Genomic DNA, 26,365 nt, shown 5'->3' on the forward strand with positions numbered 1-26,365 from the left:
AAAAGCTCAATATGGAACCAAATGGCCAAAATATTGGGAGATTTTGGAACAGGAGGGTGATAAACTGAAATTGCAGAGTTTTAAGAAATTAAAAGATAAAGTGTGAGATTGGCTTCATTATTATCAAATAAGGGAGGCATACAATTTGGATAAAAAAATTGGTTTCCAGGTAGAAAAATCAAAATTGGAAACAGAATTGTTAGATCCCAAAACTAAGATATTATCAAGAATGTATAACTTGCTGTTGAAATGGAATACTCAGGATGAAATGGTTAAATCTGCTATGATTAAATGGGCACAAGATGTTGGACATAATATAATGTTTGCTGACTGGGAACAGTTATGGACCACAGGTATGAAATTTACGGCATGTAATGCCTTAAGAGAGAATATTATGAAAATGATATACAGGTGGTACATGACACCAGTCAAGCTTGCAAAGATATATCATCTGCCCGATAACAAGTGTTGGAAATGTAAAGAAAATGAAGGTACATTCTTTCACCTTTGGTGGACGTGCCCAAAGATTAAGGCTTTCTGGGAGATGATCTATAATGAATTGAAAAAGGTATTTAAATATACCTTCTTGAAGAAACCAGAGGCCTTTCTCCTGGGCATGGTCGGCCAATTGGTGCCAAAGAAGGATAGAACTTTCTTTATGTACGCTACAACAGCAGCAAGAATACTCAATGCAAAGTATTGGAAGACACAAGATCTACCCACCTTGGAAGAATGGCAGATGAAGGTGATGGACTATATGGAACTGGCGGAAATGACTGGCAGAATCCGAGACCAGGGAGAAGAGTTGGTGGAAGAAGATTGGAAGAAATTTAAAGACTATTTGCAGAAATATTGTAAAATCAATGAATGTTAAAATGATGTTGGATTGAAACGAAATGGCTTTAGCAACAAGGTTAAAAAGAGTATGAAAAAATGGATTGATAATCAGATGAAAATACGAAGCTATAATATGTTAAGATATAGAATTAAGATAAAAACAAAGAGGGAAAGGATTTGCTGAATTAACCATGTGAACTGGAATACAAAAATGGGAGGAGTGAGGAGGTCGGGAAACAAGGAAACAAAATATAAGACATGAAAAGATTGATTTGTTTTTAATTGTTTTTCTTTTATTTTTCATGTATTTTGTATTTTTTCTTTGTATTTTTGTACCTTTTTTATTATTCTTATTTTTTCTTTCCTTATTCTGTAACTTTGTTTTGTCTGTAAAACTTCAATAAATATCATTACAAAAAAAAAGTCAACAATTAAGAGGGACACATGTCTTTCCTGACAGAGGTCATTATAAAGAGCAACCAAAGCACATTCTGTCCCTAAAACCCAATTGAAATGCATCTATAAAATTGGCTTCATCCAACAGAGCCTGGATCTGGTCCATGACCACCTGCTTAAGAACCTTGCCAGAAATTGCTTAGATTTTCCAAATACAGGGAGGGTTTCCTAAGGAGTGGTCTTATCACTGCCTCCTTCAAGCAAGCAGGAACCACCTCCTCTCACAAGAAAACATTAATCACCTCCTTGGCCGAGCCAGCTGTCTCCTCCCCGCTAGTTTTTATCAGCCAAGAGGGCAAAGGGTTCAGAACACAAGCGGTCGCTCTGACCGATCAAAGCGCTATGTTTGTGTCCTTGGGTCTTACTGAAATTCATCCAACAGGACAAAGTAGTGCCACGTAGCCTCCTCTGCGTAACATCGGAGATAAGGTCTCACCAGATGCAAGTGATTTGGTCTTCAAAATGCTTTGTAAACAAGTTACAGTGAGCTACCATTGGTTTTGCTGCCTCCTTTGGGCAGACCATCAATGGTCCCACGCTACCCAGAAAAGCTCTGCAGGGTGGCCAGAAGCCCGAGTTCCACGAGACATTGGGGAGGCTCATCACATGCACCTGATGTCACATGTGCAACACATACATGTGACTTCACAAGTGTCAGGAGGAGGCAGTGAGGCCTGGCAAGGCCTGCCGCAACTGTAGGGAGGCCTAGCACGACCCAGTCCCTCAAGATTCGGGGCATGGGCATAGCCTAAGGCGGAGCAGGGACAGCTGCCCCCACCCCAATAAAGTAAATAAATAAAAATACTTAACTGGGTTTCTGCCCCCACTAATATAAAGCCTGGCTATGCCCATATGGACCATAAAGAAGGCTGATCGCCGAAGAATTGATGCTTTTGAATTATGGTGCTTTTGAATTATAGGAGACTCTTGAGAGTCCCATGGACTGCAAGAAGATCAAACCTATCTATTCTTAAGGAAATCAGCCCTGAGTGCTCACTGGAAGGACAGATCGTGAAGCTGAGGCTCCAATACTTTGGCCACCTCATGAGAAGAGAAGACTCCCTGGAAAAGACCCTGATGCTGGGAAAGATGGAGGGCACAAGGAGAAGCGAATGACAGAGGATGAGATGGTTGGACAGTGTTCTCGAAACTACCAGCATGAGTTTGACCAAACTGCAGGAGGCAGTGGAAGACAGGAGTGCCTGGCGTGCTCTGGCCCATGGGGTCACGAAGAGTCTGACATGACTAAACGACTAAACAACAACATGCCCATGAATGGAGGCACTAAAGCATGTCTTCTTTGCTGCCTTCATTGCCACTAAGTAGGCTTGATCACAAACCCCCAGCAGCGTTCAATGCATTTGCCCTTCTTTGCTTTGTAGCTGGTGTTACAGCTAGGAGATGCAGGTACAGGTCACAAGACTGCTGCTTCTCTCAGCTGCTAGGGCTGGCTTGCCTGATGGTGAAAGGCTCAACAGGTGCAAGGCCAGCAGGAGTGAGTGGGTAGCTGTGGGTGGTGAGAATATTTCTCCTCTTGCCCCCCCCCCCGATTCTTGCCCAAAACAGCAGTCAGTCCCTGGGTTCCTAAGTTGCCTCACCACCTCTCACGAAACTGGTGCTGCAGTTGGAGCGACTACTGTAGCCAAAGCCACTGCGGGGCGCTTTTGGTTTACTCGCTGTTTTTGGAGAGCTAGAGTCTGAAGCGCGCGCACCCACTGCCCCGCTCCTAGCTCCTGCTAGCACCAGGGGCTCTTGTGAGCGAGAGAAAGCTCACCAAGGGGCTGGGGCTTGTGTGCTCTCGTGGGTTCCTGTTGCTGGAGCCTGGGAAAAGAGGCTGTGGAAGGTACAGCAATGCCTTGGGGAAACACTGAGTAGGCGTTTAGGTGCGCGGGGGGGGGTATGTGTGCGTGCAGGTGAAGTAGAAGTAGGGCCATCCCTAGCTTAGGACTTATGCGCACATTCCCCCCCCCACACACACACACCCTATTTCCAGGCAGAACTTTAACGCTTCTTGTCGGAGCGCAGGAAGTCCCGCTCTTTAAAACTGAATAAGAGCAAACGTCAGTGCGGGAGAAGGGGCGATTTGTCACCCCCTGGGCAAGCATGTGCACTCTCCCTTTCTCGCTGGCTTGGAAAGTTGCTTTTTTTCTTCCCCCTCTCCTGCCTTGTGGGCTTCTCCTCGCTGCTCTGATTGGCTCCCTCAATGCTCAGTGGGGCTTGCTTCGGAGCAGGAGGGGGGGCGGATGGGGACAGGCGGAGATCGACCTAACCCAGTTGCGCCGACCTTTGCTTTGTTTGAAAGCTTTGCAATTTCAAAGGAACCAGGTTTATGCAATAGCATGAACCAGTCAAGCAGAGAGAAACGCGTGGCAGTTTCTGAGCGGAGCGTTGTGGGGAGGGAGGAAAAGACGCATCCGATTCCATTCATTTATTGGTCATTTGAGGGCACCATCCACTGGGCAGTTCTCGGGTCCTTCGAGGCGTTTGCGCAGGAGAATTTCCCAAGAACACACCTTTTCAGTGGAGGTTTTTATTAACTCACGGCACTTGGAAAAATAAATAAATCACCGCCTGTGCGATTCCACGTCCAACATCTGACCATTTCTGTATGGTGGTGGTGTGGTTTAGAGCGTTGGAATAGGATCAGGGTTCGAATCCCCACTCCGCCATGAAGCTTACGGGGTGACCTTAGGCTAGTCATTTCCTCTCAGCCCAACCACCTATCTTTGTGGAAAAAGGGAGCAATGCGCCATCTTGAGCTCAGGTGGAATAGAAACGCAACAAATAAATCTCTAAGGCGTGTTTAAAAAACGCCTCCTTGTAATACCATCATTAAAGTTGGTTTGCAGAGCTCCAAAGGATTCTGGGGCGCTGCTCCCTGATATGGGGCTTACCCTATTCAGGATGTCTGGAGGTTTCGGCTGGATGATCTCCCGTATCACCGCAGACTATTAAATAAACTGCCATCATCGGTGCTTTTTACAAAGCACACGTGCTCTCTGCCTGGGTAACACTGACCAGCCAGGTCTACTCGGAAGCAACCCTTCCTCGCTGCAATGAGGCGGGCTTCCTAGCCAGCGCGCTTGCTGAGGATAGCAGCTCCTTCATACCCTACGTTTCGGTTATGTACTTTGTTTTTAAAGCACAAATAAGAAAAAGTTTCACTTCCCTATTGGAAATCGGGGACAAACGCTGAGCATCGGATCGCTTCGGGAGAGGAACTTGGGGGAGAGTCAGCCTCCTCGCTACCTGGGGTTTTGTTTTTGGATCCGCTAAATCAGTGGGCAAAGAGCAGTTTTGTGGCTGCAGAACTAGATCTCTCCTCCCCATCCGCATCCCCAGCAGCCTTGAACTAAAAGCAGCATGCGCGCGCGCACAGCATTTTAAATGACACATCTCTTTCTGCTTTCCCCATTCTGCTTTTCCTAAGCGTCAAAATTATGGACTGTTCTCCGATTCTCCCCTGCAGTAGTTAGAAATATATTTCCTTTTTTAAAAATCATTACTGACGACTTGCGAGACAGGATTTAATGTTTATCAAAGGCTGTTTCATTTAACGTGATGTTGTATTTGCCATGTGAATTCATGGTTGTGATGCGAAAGCTAAGAACTGTTTAAAATGTTCCAGTTTGAATTTTCTTTTGTTTCTCCTTAGCCAATTTGGTCCTTTTCCAATCCAGCATGGAAACATGCAACTGGCATGTGATTAAATGTTCTTTTTAGTATGGTTTTTATTATCTGTGGTATGGAGTGGTTGGAATTCAGGTGTCACTTGACAGCACCTTCCTATGCATTTCTACGCAGAAGTTCTGCTGAGTTCAATGGGACTTACTCCCAGGTAAAGTGCCGTAGGATTACAGCCTAACCTATTTACTATTTCATGTCCCTGCTTTGTCAAGTGCACTTTACAGAAATGGTCCACAAAAGCCTGTGGCACAATGCATTTGCTAAATTTTAAAATCCCACCAGTATCTTTGCGACTTTATTAAAGAAGCAACAACGCAGTTCTAGCCGTGCCTACTCAGAAGTAAAGGAAGTTAACGGGGCTTGCTTCCACATAAGCGGGGCTAGGACTTCAGCCTTGAATGCTCATGTAAACATTTACAAATTGACTGCTTGTAGAGAAGGTAGCAGTCATGTACTCGCTTATTCGGGGAGGGCATAATGGCTGTGAATTTAGAAGTTTTCCATTTAGAAGTAATGAAATAAGTAATGAAAACAGATTTGGGGAAGCAGGTCTGGTTTATTGTTTTACTCATAAATGGCAGGGTTTTTTTATGTTATTTATAGAGAACGCAAGTGCTGCTTAAAATTTGAGTTAAATGCTGAGGTGAGGGCTGAGATTTGGAGATTTCAGAGCTCTCACTCTTCGAGGGACAACCTGCAAATTACTGTGGATTCCCCAAAACTGTTGAGGACTGTGTTGCTGGACAACTCCTGTAGTCCCTGCCTATTGGCCCTGACTGGGATTCATGTGTCTAAATGTCCAACAATTTCTGGAGATCCACACAGACTAGCCACCACCAATCTAACCCAGCATAGTTTATTGCAAGAAGCAGTGGTTTTCCAGAGTCTCAGAGTGGTCTTTAGACTCCTTTTTCTAAGCAGAGATGTGAACAGGATGGACACAGTGGAATTCAGTGCCTCAGAATGTAGTGATGGTCACCAGCTTGGACTTCAAGAGTAGACAAACTCAGTGGGTAGAGCATGACTCTTAATCTCAGGGTTTTGAGTACAAACCCTATGTTGAGCAGAAGATTCCTGCATTGCAGGGAGTTGGACTAGATGACCCTTACGGTCCCTTCCAACTCCACAATTTTAAGATTCTATGGTTAAGGCTATCAAATACTGTCAAGGGGGCAAGGCAGTGAGAGTCTTGGATTGGTCCTGCTGCTGTGCCTGCACCATGCCAGCCACTCCACTGGCTGCTGCCTCTAGGCATGTAGCAACCTTTTTCACAGTGGCATTCTTGTGTCTGCCTTGTTTGCAAGGACCATGCAAATTTGCCAAAAATGACTCAGTATGTTGGTGGGGCTGTGGAGAAGGCAGGAGGCAAAGAAGAGGTGACTCTTCCCTGTTGTTTTCATTGTATTAAAAAGCACCCATAAGTAACAACAGGAGAGGCACCATTCTCCCTCAGCGGTAAAATGCCTTGCACCTGCTGGAGGCTGTCAGTAACATGCAAGTGGAAAATGTACTGCAGGAATGCTGACCCCCAACTCCACAATGTGCAGGCAGTGTAATTGAGAATTGGCACATCAAGAGAAACTTGCCATTACTTCATTGCAGAAGAGAATCTCTACATGCAGAGTGTTAAGCTGGGCCACTAAAACTGCATATGCATCACACCCAGTTGTTTTGATATGCTTTCTGCAAATAGGGCAGCTATGACAGGACACTAGACATGTTTTGTATACAAGCTGCTTGAGGTGTCGAATGGAATCACAGGATTCTAGAGTTGGAAGTGATCCTGAGGGTAATCTAGTTCAACCCGCTGCAATGCAGGAATCTCAGGTAAATCATATATGAAAAATGAGGTGTGTACCAAATTCTGGGAAACTGGCACTGAAATCAGAACCTCAGGTGGATTACGTTAATTCAGAAAGTACATTTATGTGACTCCATCCAAGTAAACGGTAAAATCATCTGGAAATTTGTAATCTGTCAAATCCTGTAGTGTGAAGAAGTTTCCCCCCAGTCTTGATATAGAAGAGTAACTTGTTAGAAACTCCGAAAGCTCTCAGGCTAGCTAGCCAACATGAAAAACAGATGGAACAAGTCTGAGACCATCTTGTCTTCTGAGCCTTTTCGACTTGGCCTGGGAGGGAAAAGGACTGACTACAACTACAAAAACTGAGGCTGCTGAACAGACTCTTGGGCTGGGGTGTTTTTTGGGGATAGGGGTGTTGCTGTTGTTTTTTGTACCTTTATTTTACATCTTGTGATTTAGCTGAAATTGTTCATCATTTTTTGATGTCTTTTTATTGTCTATGACCACTTTTGCCATGTTGCAGTTACGTATTTTTTTCAGGTTGTAAGCAGTCTTGAATATGGAACTATAGAAAGGCGGCATACAATATTATGCACGTATATGTGTATATATGTGATTCATCTTGTGTCATGTATTATGGATAGATGTCAGTTACACAAGGTCTCACTGAAAACAATGGAAACTTAAATCCCACTGATTTCAATAGATAGTACCTATGCATTCTTAGAAATCTTTGCTATTGGTTCTTATTTTCAAATAAGTGTGCATCAGAATGCAACATCGATCATTAAGTTTTGATAAGACTGTATGCATATGCCCACAATTACAGTAGCAACACAGAATCAGAACAATTTAAATCAGACCAACTTAATACAGGTGCTAGGGCTTCTGCAGAGCTTGGACTTTCAACAACTTTAATGAACACCAGTGAACAGCTTATATCCCTAAAAATTCTTTTCTCTTGATGAGCTTGATAAATACAATTACAATTCGGGCAGGTAGGAGAATGGGGGGTGGGGAGGAGACACAAACTTATCTTCAGTTAAAGAAATGTTTACACCAATCATCATTGCATAACATCTCTATTTTAAATTATTAACCCAATTAGTGCTTTATTCACATTTTAAAAACTTGTACAATTTATTACAAATATAAAACAGTGCATTTTCCATACATTATCCCAATTCTGAGACAAAAACGCAAAAGACATGGAAAAAGCTTTAATTTTTATAAACATAACATTTGCACCATTCATACTCTTTTTTATTTTCTCCTCTACCCTTGATTCAAAAAGATCAAACTTACAACATACTGTAGGTTTATTTTTATTCAAAAAGTTACTTGTCTCAAGACATAAATACAAATCAGAAAACAGTACAATTAGGACAATAGAATGTGGAGGACAACAGGTTAAGGTAAATATATAAAACATTTTTAGTTTGAAAACATAAAGCTGTAAGAACTGCTTTCACAAAGAAACACTCCTTCAAGAGTAAGAAAAAAATCAGCTTAAGTTTAAATCATATATACAGTCCTTTCAGCAGTTCTATTTAAATGCAGTGGTGTGGAGAAGGGGGGAAATATAGGCAGTACGTTTTTAGACATGATAGTATGAAGCTAGGCAGATTGGCTCCGTGTGTTCATTAACCCATGATTTTTCAAAATAATTATGTCATCACGATACTTTAGAAAACCTATGGTTTATGGCTACCACAGCCCACAATTTGATTTTTTGAATGAATAAGAGGCCTTTTTAAAAATATTTGCTTATCTGAGGAAGTTATTGTATTGCAAGCATTTTAAGGCGCATGGAATGATTAGAAATTATATACCTCAAGAGCTGAGAGACAACTGACAAAAAATATACATATGTAATATAAGTTAACATTTCCTTTAAAGTGATGTGTAGCTGCCTAAGCCTTGCAGTGAGTTGATGTCAAAATGGCATAGATCCATGTTTTTATTTAGAATGGTTAAATTTAATTGTGAAAAAGTCATGAAATGAAATTTAAAGCTTAGCTTTCAAAGAATATTATGGGGGGAATTGATGAATTCTATTATCCAATTTAATTTACATACAGAGGAAATGTACTGTAACCTGTTAGAAGTATTAACCTGAAGACTGCTTGCAAAGACAGAGATAGATAAACCAATATAAAATACAAAATTAAAAATCATTTTTAAAGCATGAGTTTTCATGCTCATCTATTTTTAAACATTGTTAAACTTTCAATATATTTCTGAAACCTCATAATTTTTAAGTTGGAATTTAAAAGTAAGAAAAAACTAAACAAACTGCGCAATTATAAAATCAGCACCAATTTATATATATATATATATATATGTATGTATATTTATATATATATATTTATTTTATTTAGAATTTAGACCCCTATTCCCACACTCTAATAAGCTGTATATTTTTTGTTTAGATTTTTTTTTTCTGCAAACATACTACAATAAGCTTCTTTATTTGGAGACAAAATACAGTGGCACTACTGGAAGGAATTTCACAACATTACATTTTTCTTAAAGGACAAGCAAACTCTCAGGGTCATAAATGGGTAAGCAGGACTGATCTCAGTGCTTTCTGGCAGTTTATGGTTTCTGAATATTTCATGAATATGCAATAAGCAAGTTTTGGGAGGCTTGGGCATTTTAAGTCCTAAAATAGCCTTTGAGTAAAACAATCAGCTTGTAAGTTTATTTCTCTCTATGATTATTGTAAGTTAACCAATGCTTCAGTTGACCAAAATTTATAGCATTTCGCTGAAAAAGCTTCAAGTCCCTTCCAACAATTCAATGATTCTCTGAACCATCCCATCATTTCAGCTCATAATTTCAACAGTAATCTAGAATAAGTCATGATTATTTGAATTCTATCAGAAAAATCATAAAGAGGAGGGCTTGAAAATGCACCAAGCCCCTATCCAACAGCTACGAATTTCAAAAACGTGATTATTTACTATGATTTGGAAATAAACTAATATCACATAAATAAAATACTGGTTTGCCAACAGAAACTGTAGCTTATCCTCAAGTTGTTTACTTGTCCTTTATGTTTCAGGCAAACAAAACTGCCTCTTAAATGTACTGGATCTTGTAAGCACATCATTCTCCTTAGAGAAAAAATCTTATTTAGAATATCGCTGTATCTACCACATGTTTTTTTTATTTTAAAAATCTCTTCCACATTAGAAAACAACTTCAGCATGGTGTTATCGGTTGTACTGGAATTAAAACATTGATACCCCAAGAACCTAGAAGAGAGGAGGAAAATGTATGAAGTTGAGATCAGGTTGTAATTTTTTTTTTCACCAGTGTCTACAGCAGTTAATATCTATAAACAGAAAACACTTTTAGTGTATACACCAGCAGCGTGAAGCTGTCTGCCAGGCCTCTTATCATACAACATCCACTGAGAAAGGGGAGCCCTAAGTGTAGATGCTAAATCGCTGCTTGCCCTATCTGGGGAACTCTTTCTCAGTGCAAGCCAATCAGTGTGGAAAGAGAGAATGGGGTTGAGTTTGTGTGTACATTTTGGCCTTGGGACACTTTGGGTGCTGGTCCCTACTTTGGGCATGCTGCCCCCAACCCCCTTCCCCTGAGGGAGTTTAGCCTGAAGCAGGGAGTCCCACATCCCAGTAAATACTAAGTAGAAAATAGAGCATTACAACTTTTTCTCTTTTCCTCATGATGAAATTGGGTTAGTGGGAATATATAAAGAACTGCAAATCCAGAAGGTAATGCAGCTTATTCATATTTAAGCTACATGCAGAAGAAATGTAATGCAAATAATTTCAGTTGTGTTAGCACACCAAGACAATATTTAACATGAATCTGTAGAATACAGAAAGCAGGTCACTAGAAGTGAAGACTTTTCATTTTTCCAACTGTGGTTACATTAGAATTATTAGAACTGTACTAAAAAATATTTATGTGTAGAGAAACCAAGGGTAAAATTTGAATCAATGTGCATTTCCTTATATATACATTTCCGTATCTACCAGTTGTTTCCCTTTCAGGTGCCTATGCAAGAAAAACAATGAAATAGAACTTATGGATTGGAGGAAAAAGTTAAAAGAAGTCTAGTAAAGGTTATTGTTTCCTTCTGAAATTAAAAGCCAAAGTCTGTCTATTTCTAAAAACTACGTATTCACATTCAGGTAGGTAGCTGTGTTGGTCTGACACAGTCAAAATATATAAGAAAATTGTCCTGTAGCACCTTAGAGACCAACTAAGTTTGGTTTTGGTATAAGCTTTCATGTGCATGCACACTTCTTCAGAAGCTGTATTTACAGCTACCACAAGACTTTTTGATCAAATAATTTAGTATCTACTGCCATCTTGTGGTGCAATTGATAAAATGCTGCTACTTTTCCAATTCAAGCAAAAGGAACTGACTGATTTATTCTAGGCCAGCATTCCTTGGTGCACCTTCCACTTTGGCACCAATCCGCTGTGACACCAATCCACCCCTGCTGCTGTTCCCTCAATCCTACCTATCCCCATGTTCCCCAGAATGGAAGGCAATTGAAGTTTTTTAAGAGAGATGTTCATTTGCCATACGCAGTAGGTCGCTGCTATCTTAAACCCCTCAAATGCATGGTGTTGATTTTAAGCAATGCATTTGGGGGACCCAAGATTACAGCTGCCTACAAAAAAATCACCACCAACCCAAGGAAAGAAAAAGGCAGGAAAGGAAGGTGGGGAGAGATCAGAGACTAGGGATGGGAAGAATATAATGAAATGAAAACAGAGACAGGACCAAGAATCACACATGTAGAAAAGACATTGAGTCAGAGGGTGCTCTTAAAGGTTTATGACTAGCCACCCCACCACACCCCCCAACACACATTGGTAGCTATTTTGTGTTCACACCCATGACAAAAAAGGACTACTCTTGACAAAAGTGTGACAACCTGGGTTCCGTGAGGGGAAAAAGGAGGATATAAATGCAAGAAAAGAAAGGAAGCTGGAAGGGCAACAGGATGCTAATTTTAAGTGGATTGTGGTTTAGATTAAATACTGTAAAAATATGCCATTCATTATTAATTTTCCCATGATTGGATTCAAGAGCCTTTTAGCAATCAGGAAGCAGCAGCTGGGGTATCTGTGTGACTAAACAGTTTACAGATCACCTTCAAAGGCTCTTCCCAACTCCTATTTACTTAACCTGACCTACTTATGAGTGAATGAAATACAAGTCAAATAGAGTAAATATAGAGCCCAATAACTACAGTGGTACCTTGGGATGCAAATGTGATCCGTTCCAGAGCCCCATTCGCATCCCAAATAGAAAATATATTCTATGTTCTGCGCGTGTTTTGCCGCTTCCGCGCATAATGTCATTTTGACCATCCGCACATGAGCGAGCGGCGAAACCCGAAAGTAACGCGCTCCATTACTTCCGGGTTGCCGCAGAGCGTAACCCAAAAATACTTATCCTGAAGTGTATTTATCCCGAGGTATGACTGTAACACAATTGTTTTTACATTGGGAAGATACTCTCTAGGAGAAAGGTTATGTGGTGTTTAGTCTCTTATTTTTTATTGTAACTTTTGTTCTATTTTAATGGGTCCACATTTTCACTAGAGTAGTCAAAATCTGTGGTTCTGTGCCTCATCTCACCATGAGCTTCAGGGGCACTAGTACTGTAACTAGAGGTCAGGAACAATTCCCCTACTAGATACAAACTCAGGAGGAAGGGGCAGCCCATTTCATGGCAACCTTCAGGCTCAACTGGGAGTACTTCTGGAATGAACGCAGAATTTATGTGCTAGCACCTTCCAAGCTCTGAGCCAAGTAGAAAGTCCTTACCACAGCTGCCAAGGAGGAAGTGATGTTTGCCCTGACAAACTAATTTGTAGATCATCAAATATTGCAATTAAATACATTACCCAGCTTGTCATATCACACTTACAGATTCATCCATGATTGAAGCAGGATCAAAGAAATCTGGCTTTAGCTCTGTTCTCTCTCTCCTGTTCTTTGATGGTGGCTGAAAAGCAAACCAAGTATCATCATATTTGGATGTTTATTTATGCAATCTGCTTAGACCATCTAAAATTAATACACATACTTCTACGAGTTTTATTTAAAATGTGTCAGCCAGTGAATAAAATCCAGAGATCTGTTAACATTTAATTTAGTTGACATACTAGGCAAAGAAATGGTGCATCCAGATTTAGTTCGCACAAAAGCAACAATTGCAGCCTAAAACCTGCTGTGGCAATATCAGTGCAATGCTATAGCCATCTTATGAAGACAGATACAGCAGAGGAAAAGCTTTAAGATAGCAGTAATTGATTTTTCTTACTAAATCTATGTCCATGGTATCGAAATCCATGCCTTCATTGAGATCTTCAATGCGCCCTTCTGATGACATCATCACATCTTCCACAATTGGCTCCTCGTCATCCTCCATTAGACTTGTGCCACGTCGACTGATATTTAAATAGTAATACAGAATTTTAACTTAGTCGTGTAATACATATAACTTATATAAAAAATCCATTGGCATTTGCCATCAAGTTACTTACAGAAAGTAAGCACTGGCAATAAAAACTTGACTATTGGAAGCTCTCAAAAGTTTATCTCAAAAAAAAAGTCACTCAGAGAATGAAACAACTTTAAAATGTAATAAATAAATGTGTGAACAATGCCTAGCCTTTCACCAATATGTATGTTTGAAACATAAATTAAGAACAATCTCAAAGATACAGTTTGCATCAAGACCCAACACTAGCAGTTTCTAAAGAGTAAGCGGCTTCAGAAAGCATCAGATGTGCTAGTGCTTTGCCCTCCTTATATGCAGGCACATAATGCATCATTTTTAACTAACTATGAGAAGGGATTCAGCAACTCTTTTAAGATGATGGCTGCATTCAAAGGCTTGCACCACGTGAAATGACTGTCCAGGGTTCCAGCCAAAGACAAATATTCCTTAAGTGCAGTCCACATTGTATTCTCATTTGTCTTCCCATCTATATCCTGCTATGGCTCTGGAACTAGTGCAATTGCAATTCCTCCTTATCCCCCACCCCATCCCCTGGCAAGCTAGCTAGTACTGTTGATATAAATTTGTGTCCAATGTGGCAAACACTGCACCCCTTCCTTATCATCAGATACGCAGGGCAGAATGAATGGGTTGAGAACAGATGTTCCAAAAGAACATTTGATGTTTACTGTGATTTTATGCAACCCAGTCAGATGGGTGGCATTAATAATAATAATATTTTGTTGTTGTTGTTGTACTAGAAACTCCACCAATTTCAAAGGCACTTTGCTGTGTGGCATTGGGAAAGTTCATGTGAGAAACTTGAGACTAAACCCCCAAAGGAAGCTAGTTTCAGAGTACTTTAAATCTTGGCCAGATGTATCAAGGCACAAGGACTACAATTAAGAGATAAATAAATAAACCCAAGGACAAAACATACTAGCGAAGAATAAGCAACATTATATATAGGCAACTGTTGCTTGAGCTTACATGGCATGCTGCAGGTTGGTTCTCAGCTTCACGTAGTTCATGGCTGCTCTCTCCTGCTGCTGTCTCGCTACTTCTTCCTGCTGCCTTTGAGCTAACATCCATGTTACCTGCGTACTTGAAAGAAGAATAAACAAGATTTTAAAAGAAGGGCAGACCAAATATTTCAGTAGTAGCAGCAAAGCACAAAGGAGAGAAGTGTGTACATACTTGTAATCAAGTGGAGGTTGGTGGTGTTCAGGCTGCATTGGATAGACACCCATGTAGCTTTCTTCAGGCCGCAATCTTTTGGGCTCCCTCATGATGGTGGAAGTGAGCTGCGGCGTCTGCATCATGACAGGTGTGTGCATTGTCTGCTCCCTGTTCATCCACATGCTGTCGCTACTGCTGCTTTCCTCAGCTAAAGAGATAAAACAGCTTTAGAATTCAAAACCCTTAACTAAAACAACTAAACAAAACTGCAGTGATATAGGTCACGTCTCTAAGAGTACAGTGCACTAATAAAATACCCTGGCAAGAAACTATCATTTTGTACAAAGCAAAGCAAACTACTTTCACTTCAATGAGCACCTTTCTCAGATAGGGTACTTCCCTCAAGGATGCTTATTAATATATCTTATATATCTTGGAGTCTCTTGCCCAGTCTTTTAGTGTATTTCTCATCTCTGTTGGAAGCCGCCCAGAGTGGCTGGGGAAACCCAGCCAGATGGGCAGGGTACAAATAATATATTATTATTATTACTATTATTATTATTATTATTATTATTATTATTATTATTATTATTATTATTTGAGTCTTAACTGTCCTGAGGCACAGCTGCTTAAACTCTTCTGTGACTGGGTGCTTGCTATGGACTCCCCAGATCAGCCCCCGCTGCTTCCACTGTGATTGACATGTGTGAAGCCATTGGACCCAGAGCACACTCTTTAGGATGTAGAGAAAGCAGATGGGGTCTAGGTCCTTCCTGCAGCTGGTTTGCTACAGGGCTGCTCACCAAAACAATCTGCCAAATTCAGAGTAAAGGCCTGGTTAATCATGGGTGAGTGAGACAATCTGTGCTAGCCACTCCCAGCTCCTGACCTACCACTGTCCAATCCTGGATTGGCACAACTTCCCTGATGAATGCAGGGAAACCTCATTTCAGGAGGCTTTAGGTCATCAGGAACAAATGCCAGGGGGCAGATTGATTGGCAGGAATAGGCCTACCACATTAGCTGCTCAACCCTTTGCTTTCTGTAGCTCTGAGCGCTTCCCTCCTTTGCCCCTGCCTCCCTCCAACAAGACTTCTGGGCTGGAAGCACTGTACTTGCTAGGCAGTGCTGCCTGTACTGGTTACCTCCAAAAGATTAAGTCTTTGTCTTTTTCTTGAGTTCCTTTCTTCTTTTTTAAGTGTCCCCCTTGTCAGTAACTCCAAGAAAGGAAAGTCAAAGGAAGAAAAAGAGCTAGTGTAGTTGCACAGACCTGGCAGTAGACCTTAACACAAATAACAACAACATCTCATTCCCACTTAGTAGGCTCATTAACTCTGCCTGACTACTGGAGCAACTCACCTGATGGTCCCCTCCAGTACTGCAGGAAAAAATAATCAACAGGCATAGACTCAATGCAGAAAATCCAATTACCACTTGCCTGCAAAACATGCATCTGCAAAACCACTTCAACTCATAGAAATCCCTTTCTGGCCCTAACAAAAGTTTGCCCAAGGTCTGTCAGAAGTCACAGAAGAGCAACTATGGTTTCAGAAAACCACAAAGGGAGGCAGGATCACACAAGTCAGTGGTTTGGAGTACAATAAATATGTTATTTTCACTAAGCCAAATTAAGCTGAAAGCTTTCTTATTTTATATATGACAGCTGGGTCAGATCTTTGGAAACAGTGGGCTACAAATAGCTAAGGTTTTGTGAGAGAGGCCTTCCCATTAAATGAAATCAGGAACTGTACTACAGTTTACATTTTAGCACTTCTCAAGTTGAAAGCCAAACATGCTGCAATGAAAAAAATAAAAATCCAAACCTTCTGGTAGTTTCCGCTTCCCTGTAGCTGGTTTTGTTTTTTTGTTCCTTACTGTAGACCCTCGATTACTGATTCCACTAATGACTGACATAGTATCATCATCACCCCCAGCTAGCAAAGAGTTCCTGTAAGACATGAGTGGAAGCCACACATCTTCTCTTCGGAGAGACATCTGAAAAGTCATGAACTTCTCCAGATATACGTACCTTTAAGAAGGAACAATAAATTATTACCAACACACACTGGATATATATTTAACATACAAATATCAAAAGTAATGACACAGTTCTCTAAAGCTTTTAAATTCAAAGGTCTAAAGACAGAAACAGCATTTAAGTAGCAATTCTCCCTACAATAACAAAACAGCTAGCAGCCATGTCCATGTATTGCTTTTGTCAGCACAAACTCTAGCCATTCTTACATCTGCTCATTTTGTTTTTGGGTTATTATGTATTTTGTGTTCTCATTTGGTATTTGTATGTTATGAACCACACTGTGATCTTTGGATCAAGGGTTGTATACAAATTTAATAATAATAATTGTAATATTAATTGTAATAATAATTCTGCACCCCACTAGCAGACTGCATCAAGTTAGAAAGGACTGTTGAGTTGGCCCTAATCTGGAATGTAATAGCAAACAGACCCCTAGAGCTAGAATGGAATGGAATGGAATGTTGGCTCTGGAACTACTATCAAATTCTCCTCTGGAATTTTTGGTAAAAGCTATTCTTCTTCCATACATCATGGACAACCTACATGTAAATCTTGTCCTCATTCTAGTGTCTCAAACAGCAACAAGAAGACTTGGGCACTATGTCCCAGTGCTAAAGTTTGTCCTCCCACAACACTCTGAATCAATTCTATTTTAATTAATTATTAAGCAAACTGAAGATAAAGTGTTCCACATTAAGGCACAGCTATTCTCAGAGAAATATATTACAGAAATGTTCTTAAAAGAACAAATGATGATACTTAAAAGACATCTGTGTAGCTTGTAAGAAAATCCAAATATAAAGAATGTACTTACACTGTTTTTTTGTCTTGCCTGAGAAGTTTGGATGAGAACTCACTCAATATATCAAGAAATGCCAGATTTAATGGTGGATGGCTCTCACCTTGAGGGTTAGGCTCTTTAAAAGCAAACTCTATGCCGTCCCTGAAAACAATTAAGAATTGAAGTGAGCAGTTATAAGTTTTCACAAAGGGCAAAAAAATGAAAAACATACAGTAAGATTTCCCTTTGACATGAAAAGGCTCCAAAACCATTGATGCTAGAAAAATATTTCAAAAGGGTAAACAGTATTTTTTACATTTCAAATATTGCAAATCATGTATTTTACAACTGTGAATGAAATATTGTTCTCAATTAAAATTAAACATTTTAAATGAAGCTAAAAGGATTTTTCCTATTTGTTTTTGTATTCTCATGGAACACAGGAAATTCAAAGTATGACACTTTTCTTTCTGGTGTTTTGTGCACATATGAAAGTGCTTTATGAAACTCTACCCACTGCCTGATGCCCAACTTTGAAAAACAAAGGTGAAGCTAGGTCTTGAACCTCAGAGCTTCTTCATGCAAAACAGGTTCTCTGCCACTAAACTACAGCCTTATCATCATAAAAAAGCTTCAGGAATATCATGGTCTACTTTCTGATATGCCCAGCTAGGCTAGAAGAAAGCAAGCTATTGTGCAGCAGATGGAGTAAAATGTACAGACCTCCGAGGGGTTTGTGTGATAGTATTGCTGAAATTACAGGAAGTTACATAGGTGGTGAATCTTTCAAACTGAGGTTCACATATGCCTGGAGAGTTATATTTGGCCTCTGCACCACAGGTTCTACCCCTACCACAAAGACTGAATTGGCTAGAATTGAATATACTATTTATTTTAGACCTTCTACCTGCTAGAAATGGTGAGACTGATCACACATTAAAATTCACAAAAAGTTAAATAGTAATTCAAAACTCCAGAATGCATTTGTGTTTTCCAAAACAAAACAAAAAACAAAAAATGGGAGCAATTACTTGTGTAGCATAGCAATGGCTTCTCTTGTTTTCAGTTGATCGAGTCCAAATGTTAAAGCAAAACGTCGAGCTAACTCCTTAATGCCACTGAAAGTTGGTGATGATCTGTCAAAGTTATACCCATTTTCTTGAATCATCTCATTGAAAAGCTGCATAAAGAAAGCATTTTTCAGTCTTAATAAACTTTTGTATAATTTAATGCATAATCTGACTATTTCCCCAAATCTTACAAAATGAGCGTCTTCTACCAACTTTAACCAAAACCATCTTAAGAGCTAGTCTTTCAACATAAAATAATAACTTTGCTTACACTTCAGCAAGATATAAGTTTATAAAGACGGGAGTATTACTTATAACAATACAATGAAGTGTACAGAGCATTCTGTCTGCTGAATTCCATCCCCCAAAACTTGATTGAAGCTTACAATGTGCATACCCATATGTCAACTTATTTTCAGTAAACCTTTTGCAATTTGGTGTTAGTACTAGTTCTAAAATATATGCAAGGTGAAGAAGAGCATAGAAGATATGTGCTTAATGAATTTGGACATTATGAACTTGGGCATTAATATTAATAAGGATTTATTAAAGTATTTCAGAATTATCGTCTGATGGCCTGCAGGGTGATGCAAGCTGACAAATATTATTCAACCCATTAATTTACAGACTGAGGGAAACACATGGGAAACCCTGTTCCTTCAGGTGAGGGTAGTCCAACACATGGATGGCCCATGCACACTCGCATACATTTAAGTGATTGAATTTCTCTTTGAGAGAAATCACAAACATATGAAATGTGATTTGTTCCCAGAAATTTCCTAATTGTCAATGCTTATTAAAGTTAGCATTAAGTATCGCAGAGCTTCATGGGCATAACAATGGACTCAGATATAAATAGAATTACTCCCATAACTTGAGTAGCACTAATTTATTTTAATAAGGTCCATTTTTAGCAACCATTGGGATCAGGTACTTTAATTGAGGAAGTACTTACCTGTTGTAAACTGAGAATCAGAGTCTTTGCACACTGGATTTTATCTATTTGCCTTGTTTTACTCATTGTTTCTTTGATTATATCTCCATAATCATTGTAATACTACAAGGGAGAGAAAACACACAAAACAGCTTGACTTGCTGACAGCAAAAAGTCACTTCTTAACAGTGTCAAGAAGTCAATTGAAGAGATACTAAAAAAGGACTTTAAAATATTTCATTTAACTACAATTTAACAAGACATTCCCAGGGCCCAGGCAAGACATGCATTCTATCAATACAAGACATAAGGAAAACAAATGTATTCTAATATGAATCAAGTATATGAACTGTTTATGGTCTAACAGCCACACATAAAAAGGAAATATAAAATACTTGAAAAATGAAAACATGCTAGCTGACAGCAACCAGTTAACATGAAAGCCCCACCCCACCATTTTCAGAAGATCAGAAATGCTGAATTACCTTCATATATTGCTTAAAAATATCTGCAGCAGTATTCATTTCCACCACTGTATATACAATAAGTTTACAAAAAGCTGCAAGCAAATTTCTTCTTTTGTGCAAAGCTTCAATCTTACTGGCTTCATCATCCTGCTGTCCATCTAAGAAATGAAATAAGGTGCACAGCATTAAAAAATCAATTCTCATCAACTGGACCTTTATTAACAGCTGTTGAAAATGTTGTTGAAAATAACCTATGACAGCAGGGGGGGAAAAGTGACTACCAAATGCTTTGCTAGCTACACTGTATTAACAAGGCAATATTTAAAAAGAAAATAAAACTTTAAGTACACTGTAGCACAGAATAGTTTTCGTAGTTGATTTAAGTTCTCTTTATTCATTTCTTGTATGATCCCTTTCCAACTTTTTTACAAGAATTTACACTTAGGCTGGTATTTCATGGAATCATAGAGCGATCTTTTAAAGGTAACTGAAAGCAGGACACAATGCAAGGCCACAAAGTTCTAACTCTTGTAAATGACATATTCTAAGCTAACATGAGTTACTACAATTTAGACTGCAATGATGAAAATATGGTGAAAGCTAGGGCCTAATTCCCACTCAAGTGACAAACATGTGTCTTCACTGTACCACTTCAGACTGCAGCTGAGAACTCATGTGATAAGATAAGAAAACAGGCAAGCTATTCTGAGGAAGCCAGTGATTTAGTAGATTAAGGGAGAACCCAAGTCTTTTGGGTCATATTCAGATTCTGTCAATATGATTAGAAGATGATTTCACAGCCTTATACCTGCACTGTTGTTATCATCATCCTGGTCAATGAAGACATGATCGAGAATAAAACTCAACATTTCAGCTTGCAATGAAGAGTCAGGAGTATAAACTAGCGGCTCTAAGATGTCACGACCTCCTGACATAATCTGATGACTGAAGATCATTAATACATCACACAAAATTGTAAAGGCCTGCAAAAAATAATGATAAGAACCATAATTAGAAGAAGGAGTTTGGATTTGATATCCCGCCTTTCACTCCCTTTAAGGAGTCTCAAAGCGGCTAACATTCTCCTTTCCCTTCCTCCCCCAAAACAAACACTCTGTGAGGTGAGTGGGGCTGAGAGACTTCAAAGAAGTGTGACTGGCCCAAGCTCACCCAGCAGCTGCATGTGGAGGAGCGGAGACGCGAACCCGGTTCCCCAGATTACGAGACTACCGCTCTTAACCACTACACCACACTGGCTCTCGATTATATATATATATATTTCTGTTGCAGGCTGTTAGATGTGGAATTCCCACACCATCATTACATTGTGTCTGTCATATTATGAAGACCCTGACCTTTGACACCTGAGACGTTTTAGGACCCACCTTATTCTTCCGATTTTAAGCATTAACAGATTTTAGTATGATTGTATTATTGTGGCAAGGAATCCAATAAACAGTTATAGTCATCATCAACCAGAGATATGATATGCTAAACTTGTAAAGTAAGGATCCAACTAAGTTTCCCATTTATCTAAATATTAACCTTTCAAACACCAAAAGAATGACATCCAATAAAATAAAACAAAAACCTAATGAAACTGTCCCCTCCCCCAGCTTACCTTTTATTCTGAGGAGCTCTACTAAATCTAGTGAGAGAGCTATGTATTTTAGCACATGTATATTTCACCTTTCTAAAGGCAGTACCTGAGTAATTTCCAGTCCATCTACCATCCAGGCCCATGTGTACCTAGAAGCATTCTGGGTTGAAAATAGCTGAAAGCCCTTTTTTAAAATAAAAAAAATCAATTTTCTTAATTGATTGTTGGGCAGGGTGGTGGAACTAATGTAGGTGTTCTGGGGTACCAAGTTGCCATTGAGCACTGCAATGGCAACCCCAGGGCTAGAAATTATTCAACTAAAATATCAAACAAAAGTGTGTTTTCATATGCCATATGCTGAAACAATCTAAAGATACTGCCTTTCCAATATTCTAAAAGTTAGCATCCTAACAATTTGCACTATTACACAATTGAGGAAAATAAAGATTTGCTTAAAATTACGGTGTGTGTGTGTATATGTTTCTTCAATCACTTACATACAAAGGGGCCAAGTAGTAAAACAGTGACTAACCTGTTCTTTAACAGCAGTATTTACGTTGGTAAGGTAGTGCTGGCAGATTTGACAAAATACCCTCATCTGTTTCTTTAAGCGTAGAAGATCCTCCTTTGAAACAGAATGTTAAATAATATGCAATTCTTTAAATTATACTTGCTTGTTAAACAAAAAATGTATGTTAACTAAGAACTTGTCATAAAATAGAAATGATCTAAGAAAAGAAACAAAAAACATGTAGTATAATTGCAGCTTATTTGACCCTTGGAATTATACCCTGTGCAAGTTTCAAGCAGGTTTCTGGATCACACATTGCATTCCTCTGTTCTCCTCATTACACATAGAAATAAGTGGCTGAAAAGAGATGTCCCATTTATGTCATTTAAATGAGAGACCTCCCTCCCTCAGCTCAATAAATCCACCCTGCCCTTCAGAGGTCAGAAGGGTTACCAGCTGTCCTTCTCTCCCCGCCCCCCATCATACTGACAGGCACTTCAAGTAGCTTGACCTGGTGACACACTGCTATTACACATTTCATTCTATGAAACTATAGAATGTTATCATCATAACAAGGCTTACCTTTGTAGAACTGCTGTCAGTAATTTTTGCTAGCTGCCAAAGGATTACATAGTGAGTACACTGCAGAGCATGAATAACAATCTGTGTTTAAAACACAAGATAAAATGGTTATTAAAAAAAAGGACTGTGATTTTTGTTTTCTTAGATGTATTTTTCCTGTTACTGCTTTTTTAAATATACAAACCTGTTCAGGCATATCTCCATTCTCAATGCCTGTTTTTAATAACTTGTAGTTACAACCAAATAAATCCCATCTTGACAGATCATGAGCACTGAAATAGAAAGAAAATGAACAGTTCAATTTCATCACACCTTCTCTCCCACTTTGCAATGCACTGATTACTGTATTCCTTGCAATACAGTGCAAGCAGCACAGTGCAACTATCCTTAGGCCTTAGTTGAATTACTCTCCTTATAACAGATCTAGACATGTTATCACCACAGAAGAGGAAACCTTAGGTGGTCCTCATACCTCTCTAGGCCACACCTACTGCAGCCCCAACTTTTGCCTCTGACTCTGCCCACAACAGTCATGTGGCCCCCAGAAGGTTCCCCATAATGGAATACAACCCTTGATATGAATAAATATCCCCACTCCTGCTACAGAGTTCCAGTGTGCTTTGCACAGCACCAAGTCATGGAGGATGCAATGTGCCTGATTTTCCCTCCTTGCCCCTTCCCCTGTATTGGAAGAGGAAGGAAACAGGGGTAAAGGTAAAGGTAAAGGTACCCCTGCCCGTACGGGCCAGTCTTGCCAGACTCTGGGGTTGGTGCGCCCATCTCACTCAAGAGGCCAGGGGCCAGCGCTGTCCGGAGACACTTCCGGGTCACGTGGCCAGCGTGACATCGCTGCTCTGGTGAGCCAGAGCCGCACACGGAAACGCCGTTTACCTTCCCGCTAGTAAGCGGTCCCTATTTATCTACTTGCACCCGGAGGTGCTTTCGAACTGCTAGGTTGGCAGGCGCTGGGACCGAGCAGCGGGAGCGCACCCCGCCGCAGGGATTCGAACCGCCAACCTTTCGATCGGCAAGCTCTAGGCGCTGAGGCTTTTACCCACAGCGCCACCCGCGTCCCTGGAAACAGGGGTGCCAATCTGTAAATAGCTTTTTACTGTAGAATAGATTGTGGCATCAGCACAGTTGGTATCATTCAATATAAAATATATTCCTAAATGAACTTTCCAGATCTTGGTCTAGTTCTTATCTCAAATTTGTCCTGGAAAGCACTGAGCAACCATCCTAACCTCCTAAGACTATTTACGTAACGTACTGCAGAAATAATCTGGTTACCAGCAAAATTTAATCAACATCTCCTGTAAAGGAATGTGTCCCACATAGTCAACAGTAAGATAACCTGAAGACTCGGGAAACAATTGACTTCAAGCAAGTAATGAAACTTTTTGGAATAGTTAAGGATTCTTTTACTCTTTAGATAAAAATATGTTAAGTGTTGTAAGATTTGTTGCCTAATTATTTTAAAATTTTGCTGTCTGAAGCAGCATCCATATATTTGGTCTCTTTCATTTCATGTAGTAAGACAATATTTCTTTATTCTCTTACATATGAATTTCCTGTGGGTATAAGAATAAGGGTAAACTCATTGATATTTTTTTTTAAAAGCGCACTGTAACTCTAGCAAAAAAGATGCTGAACCTTCCCTCAGCTTAATATTGGGAGTGTACATAGAAGACACGTAGGTAGTGGACACATATACAGGTTTTTAATGTCCACCTTCAAACAAGACAGGACAGATTCATGCACAGCTTTCCCTAAGTAAGTGGTTCTAAAGAAAGAGCTAACATGAAGACTAACTGGTGGTACTCTCTCTCTAGTATTAAAAGAGTGAATGCCTCTTTACACAAACATGAAATGTGGTAATGTTAATAGGGGAAAAGACCAGCAGGAACAGAAGTTGGGCATATTGAGCAGAAAGTAGTCAAATGCCTGCATAATACATGACTGCTAAAATGATCACAGCACTACTGTCAATTATTTTAAAAATTATTTTTTGAAATAAATAGTTTAATTTTAGCACTTTTAAAACTTCTCAGTGATTAGAATTTAAATTTCTTATTAAAACAAAGAGTTGAGAGTTGCAAGAAGCGGACAGGCTGTTCCTGTACTTACTTATGAAAAGCAGTGATTCGCTTTAATGTTGATAGGACCTGATAAGCGTCATCTTCATCAGGCTCTTCACCCTGTTAAAAAATTATACGGTTGCAGTAAAAGTAAGTATCTTCAATAAATGGTAAAGTAATATTTTATGAGTAGCTCAAATGAAAAGCACTCACAAAATCAACAACTATCAATGCTTTCTATTTCAGGCCATATATGAAGTACTTGCAATTGTTGAGGTTTTTTGTTCTTACAAGGAGCGATGACCAGTGAGAATGCTAGCTTGAATGCTAAAGCAAGAAATAAAAAAACAAACACACAACTAAAACAAGATACATGCCTCTTGCAGAAAATCTTCAAGAAGTCTATTGAATTTGTCAGCCAGTTCATCCATTAGCTGACTTCTTGCAATGTCCACTCTGTTAAATATTGTGAACTCTTCATTACAGAGTGCATGGTACGTTTTAGAGCAAGCTTCCAAAACATCTGTGTCGGTGTGCTTTTCAACAATATCCCGGATCTGTCGCAATAAGGCATCCAAATGCTACAAAAGACAAATCAAAATTATCAAGTAAGCACAGCAAACATATTTTTTTCTGGTTATTTGATCAAGTAGAACAAACAAACAAACAAAAGTAAACAAACAAGCAAACCCAAAAGGAATTTCTTTAAAACTACTTATTTCAAAAGAGGTAGGTATTGGCTTCACCTGTTACAAGAGTTGCATTCTCTTGAAGCTATCTGCTCCATAGCCAAGCCTGCAATAGCCCCCACTATGGAATGCTGCTAACCCCCAATATACAATTATCTGTTTAACAGGAGGATTTGTTCAGTTTTTATTCCCTTTATTCTTCTATACTTGCAAATTTACTTACCTTTTCTAATCTCCCTGTTGTGTAGATTTCCAAATCAAAATATTGTGGCAACTGTAACAAGTTGGTGACTTTCTCTGCATCTACAGAATACTGTAGAAATTGATAAAGAAAACAAAGCTCAAATATTTTAAAAGAAAACAAAAGTGCCCCACATAATCATGTATTTGTTAAATTTTAATACCAGCTTTCTATCAAATTATGCATTCTACAATTCCAGACATGAGTTTCACCAAGAAATCAAAAATATTGATTATTAATCAACACTGTTAACTTCATTAACCAAGTAACTTCTCCAAATGCAATCTTTCTGTATGCCTCTTCAAGTACTGGGACCAGTGGAAAATTGCACAAAAAGGGCAAAGCACATTATTTCCATGCAAAAGGTCCCAGGTTCAATCCCTGGCTTCTCTAGTTAGGGCTGAGAAAGTTACTCCTGTCTGAAATCCTGGAGAGCCGCCCAGTCAGTGTAAACAATACTGAGATTGATTGACCAATAGTCTGAGACTCCATAGGCAGCTTCCTATGTAATTGTGGTCTTAAAAAGAGAGAGAAATAAATCACTCACTTTTGCTAACAGCTGAGGGAGTGCCACAGCAAAAAGTTCTGTGATCCTTGTCCTGTCATCCAACTGTGCTTTTTTCTCCTTTGCCGTAAGTACCTACATTGAAAGTGCGAGGATAGTTATAACTAAATAAGTGATCATATAAACAGTTTCAACAGTTGTTTAGTGCAACCAGTAACTTACTAAGTTATAAAAATGTAACTCATAGTAGACCCAAGAGCCTGCTGCGCCAGACCAAAGGCCAATATAGTCCAGCATCCTGTTTTCAACAGTGGCAAACCACATGCCCCTGGGAAACCCAAAAGCAGGACACAAGAACAATAGCTCTATCCCACTGCTGTTCTCCAGCAATTGTTATTCAAAGACAT

At 39.5% G+C, this 26,365-nt stretch overlaps 1 protein-coding gene across 7 annotated transcripts in view; it reads right to left on the reverse strand.

Moving 5' to 3' along the window:
- Positions 1 to 9,252: 9,252 nt before the first annotated feature.
- STAG2 (STAG2 cohesin complex component) overlaps positions 9,253 to 26,365 on the reverse strand; it is a 61,909-nt gene continuing 44,796 nt past the window's right edge. For all 7 annotated transcript variants that reach the window (XM_083721116.1, XM_083721117.1, XM_083721120.1 and 4 more), the window contains 18 exons: positions 26,001 to 26,093; positions 25,436 to 25,525; positions 24,901 to 25,104; positions 24,573 to 24,643; positions 22,630 to 22,717; positions 22,446 to 22,526; positions 21,885 to 21,977; positions 20,561 to 20,735; positions 19,771 to 19,910; positions 19,307 to 19,408; positions 18,313 to 18,461; positions 17,315 to 17,443; positions 16,286 to 16,491; positions 14,481 to 14,670; positions 14,274 to 14,387; positions 13,104 to 13,230; positions 12,708 to 12,785; positions 9,253 to 10,044 (listed from right to left, as the gene is read on the reverse strand). In XM_083721116.1, the coding sequence (XP_083577242.1) occupies positions 10,021 to 10,044; positions 12,708 to 12,785; positions 13,104 to 13,230; positions 14,274 to 14,387; positions 14,481 to 14,670; positions 16,286 to 16,491; positions 17,315 to 17,443; positions 18,313 to 18,461; positions 19,307 to 19,408; positions 19,771 to 19,910; positions 20,561 to 20,735; positions 21,885 to 21,977; positions 22,446 to 22,526; positions 22,630 to 22,717; positions 24,573 to 24,643; positions 24,901 to 25,104; positions 25,436 to 25,525; positions 26,001 to 26,093 (2,154 nt within the window). In that variant the 3' untranslated portion in view covers positions 9,253 to 10,020. The remainder of the gene's footprint in view (positions 10,045 to 12,707; positions 12,786 to 13,103; positions 13,231 to 14,273; positions 14,388 to 14,480; positions 14,671 to 16,285; positions 16,492 to 17,314; positions 17,444 to 18,312; positions 18,462 to 19,306; positions 19,409 to 19,770; positions 19,911 to 20,560; positions 20,736 to 21,884; positions 21,978 to 22,445; positions 22,527 to 22,629; positions 22,718 to 24,572; positions 24,644 to 24,900; positions 25,105 to 25,435; positions 25,526 to 26,000; positions 26,094 to 26,365) is intronic.

This window comes from Podarcis gaigeae, assembly GCF_964106915.1.
Source record: "Podarcis gaigeae genome assembly, chromosome: Z".
Classification (NCBI taxonomy): Eukaryota; Metazoa; Chordata; class Lepidosauria; order Squamata; family Lacertidae; genus Podarcis; species Podarcis gaigeae.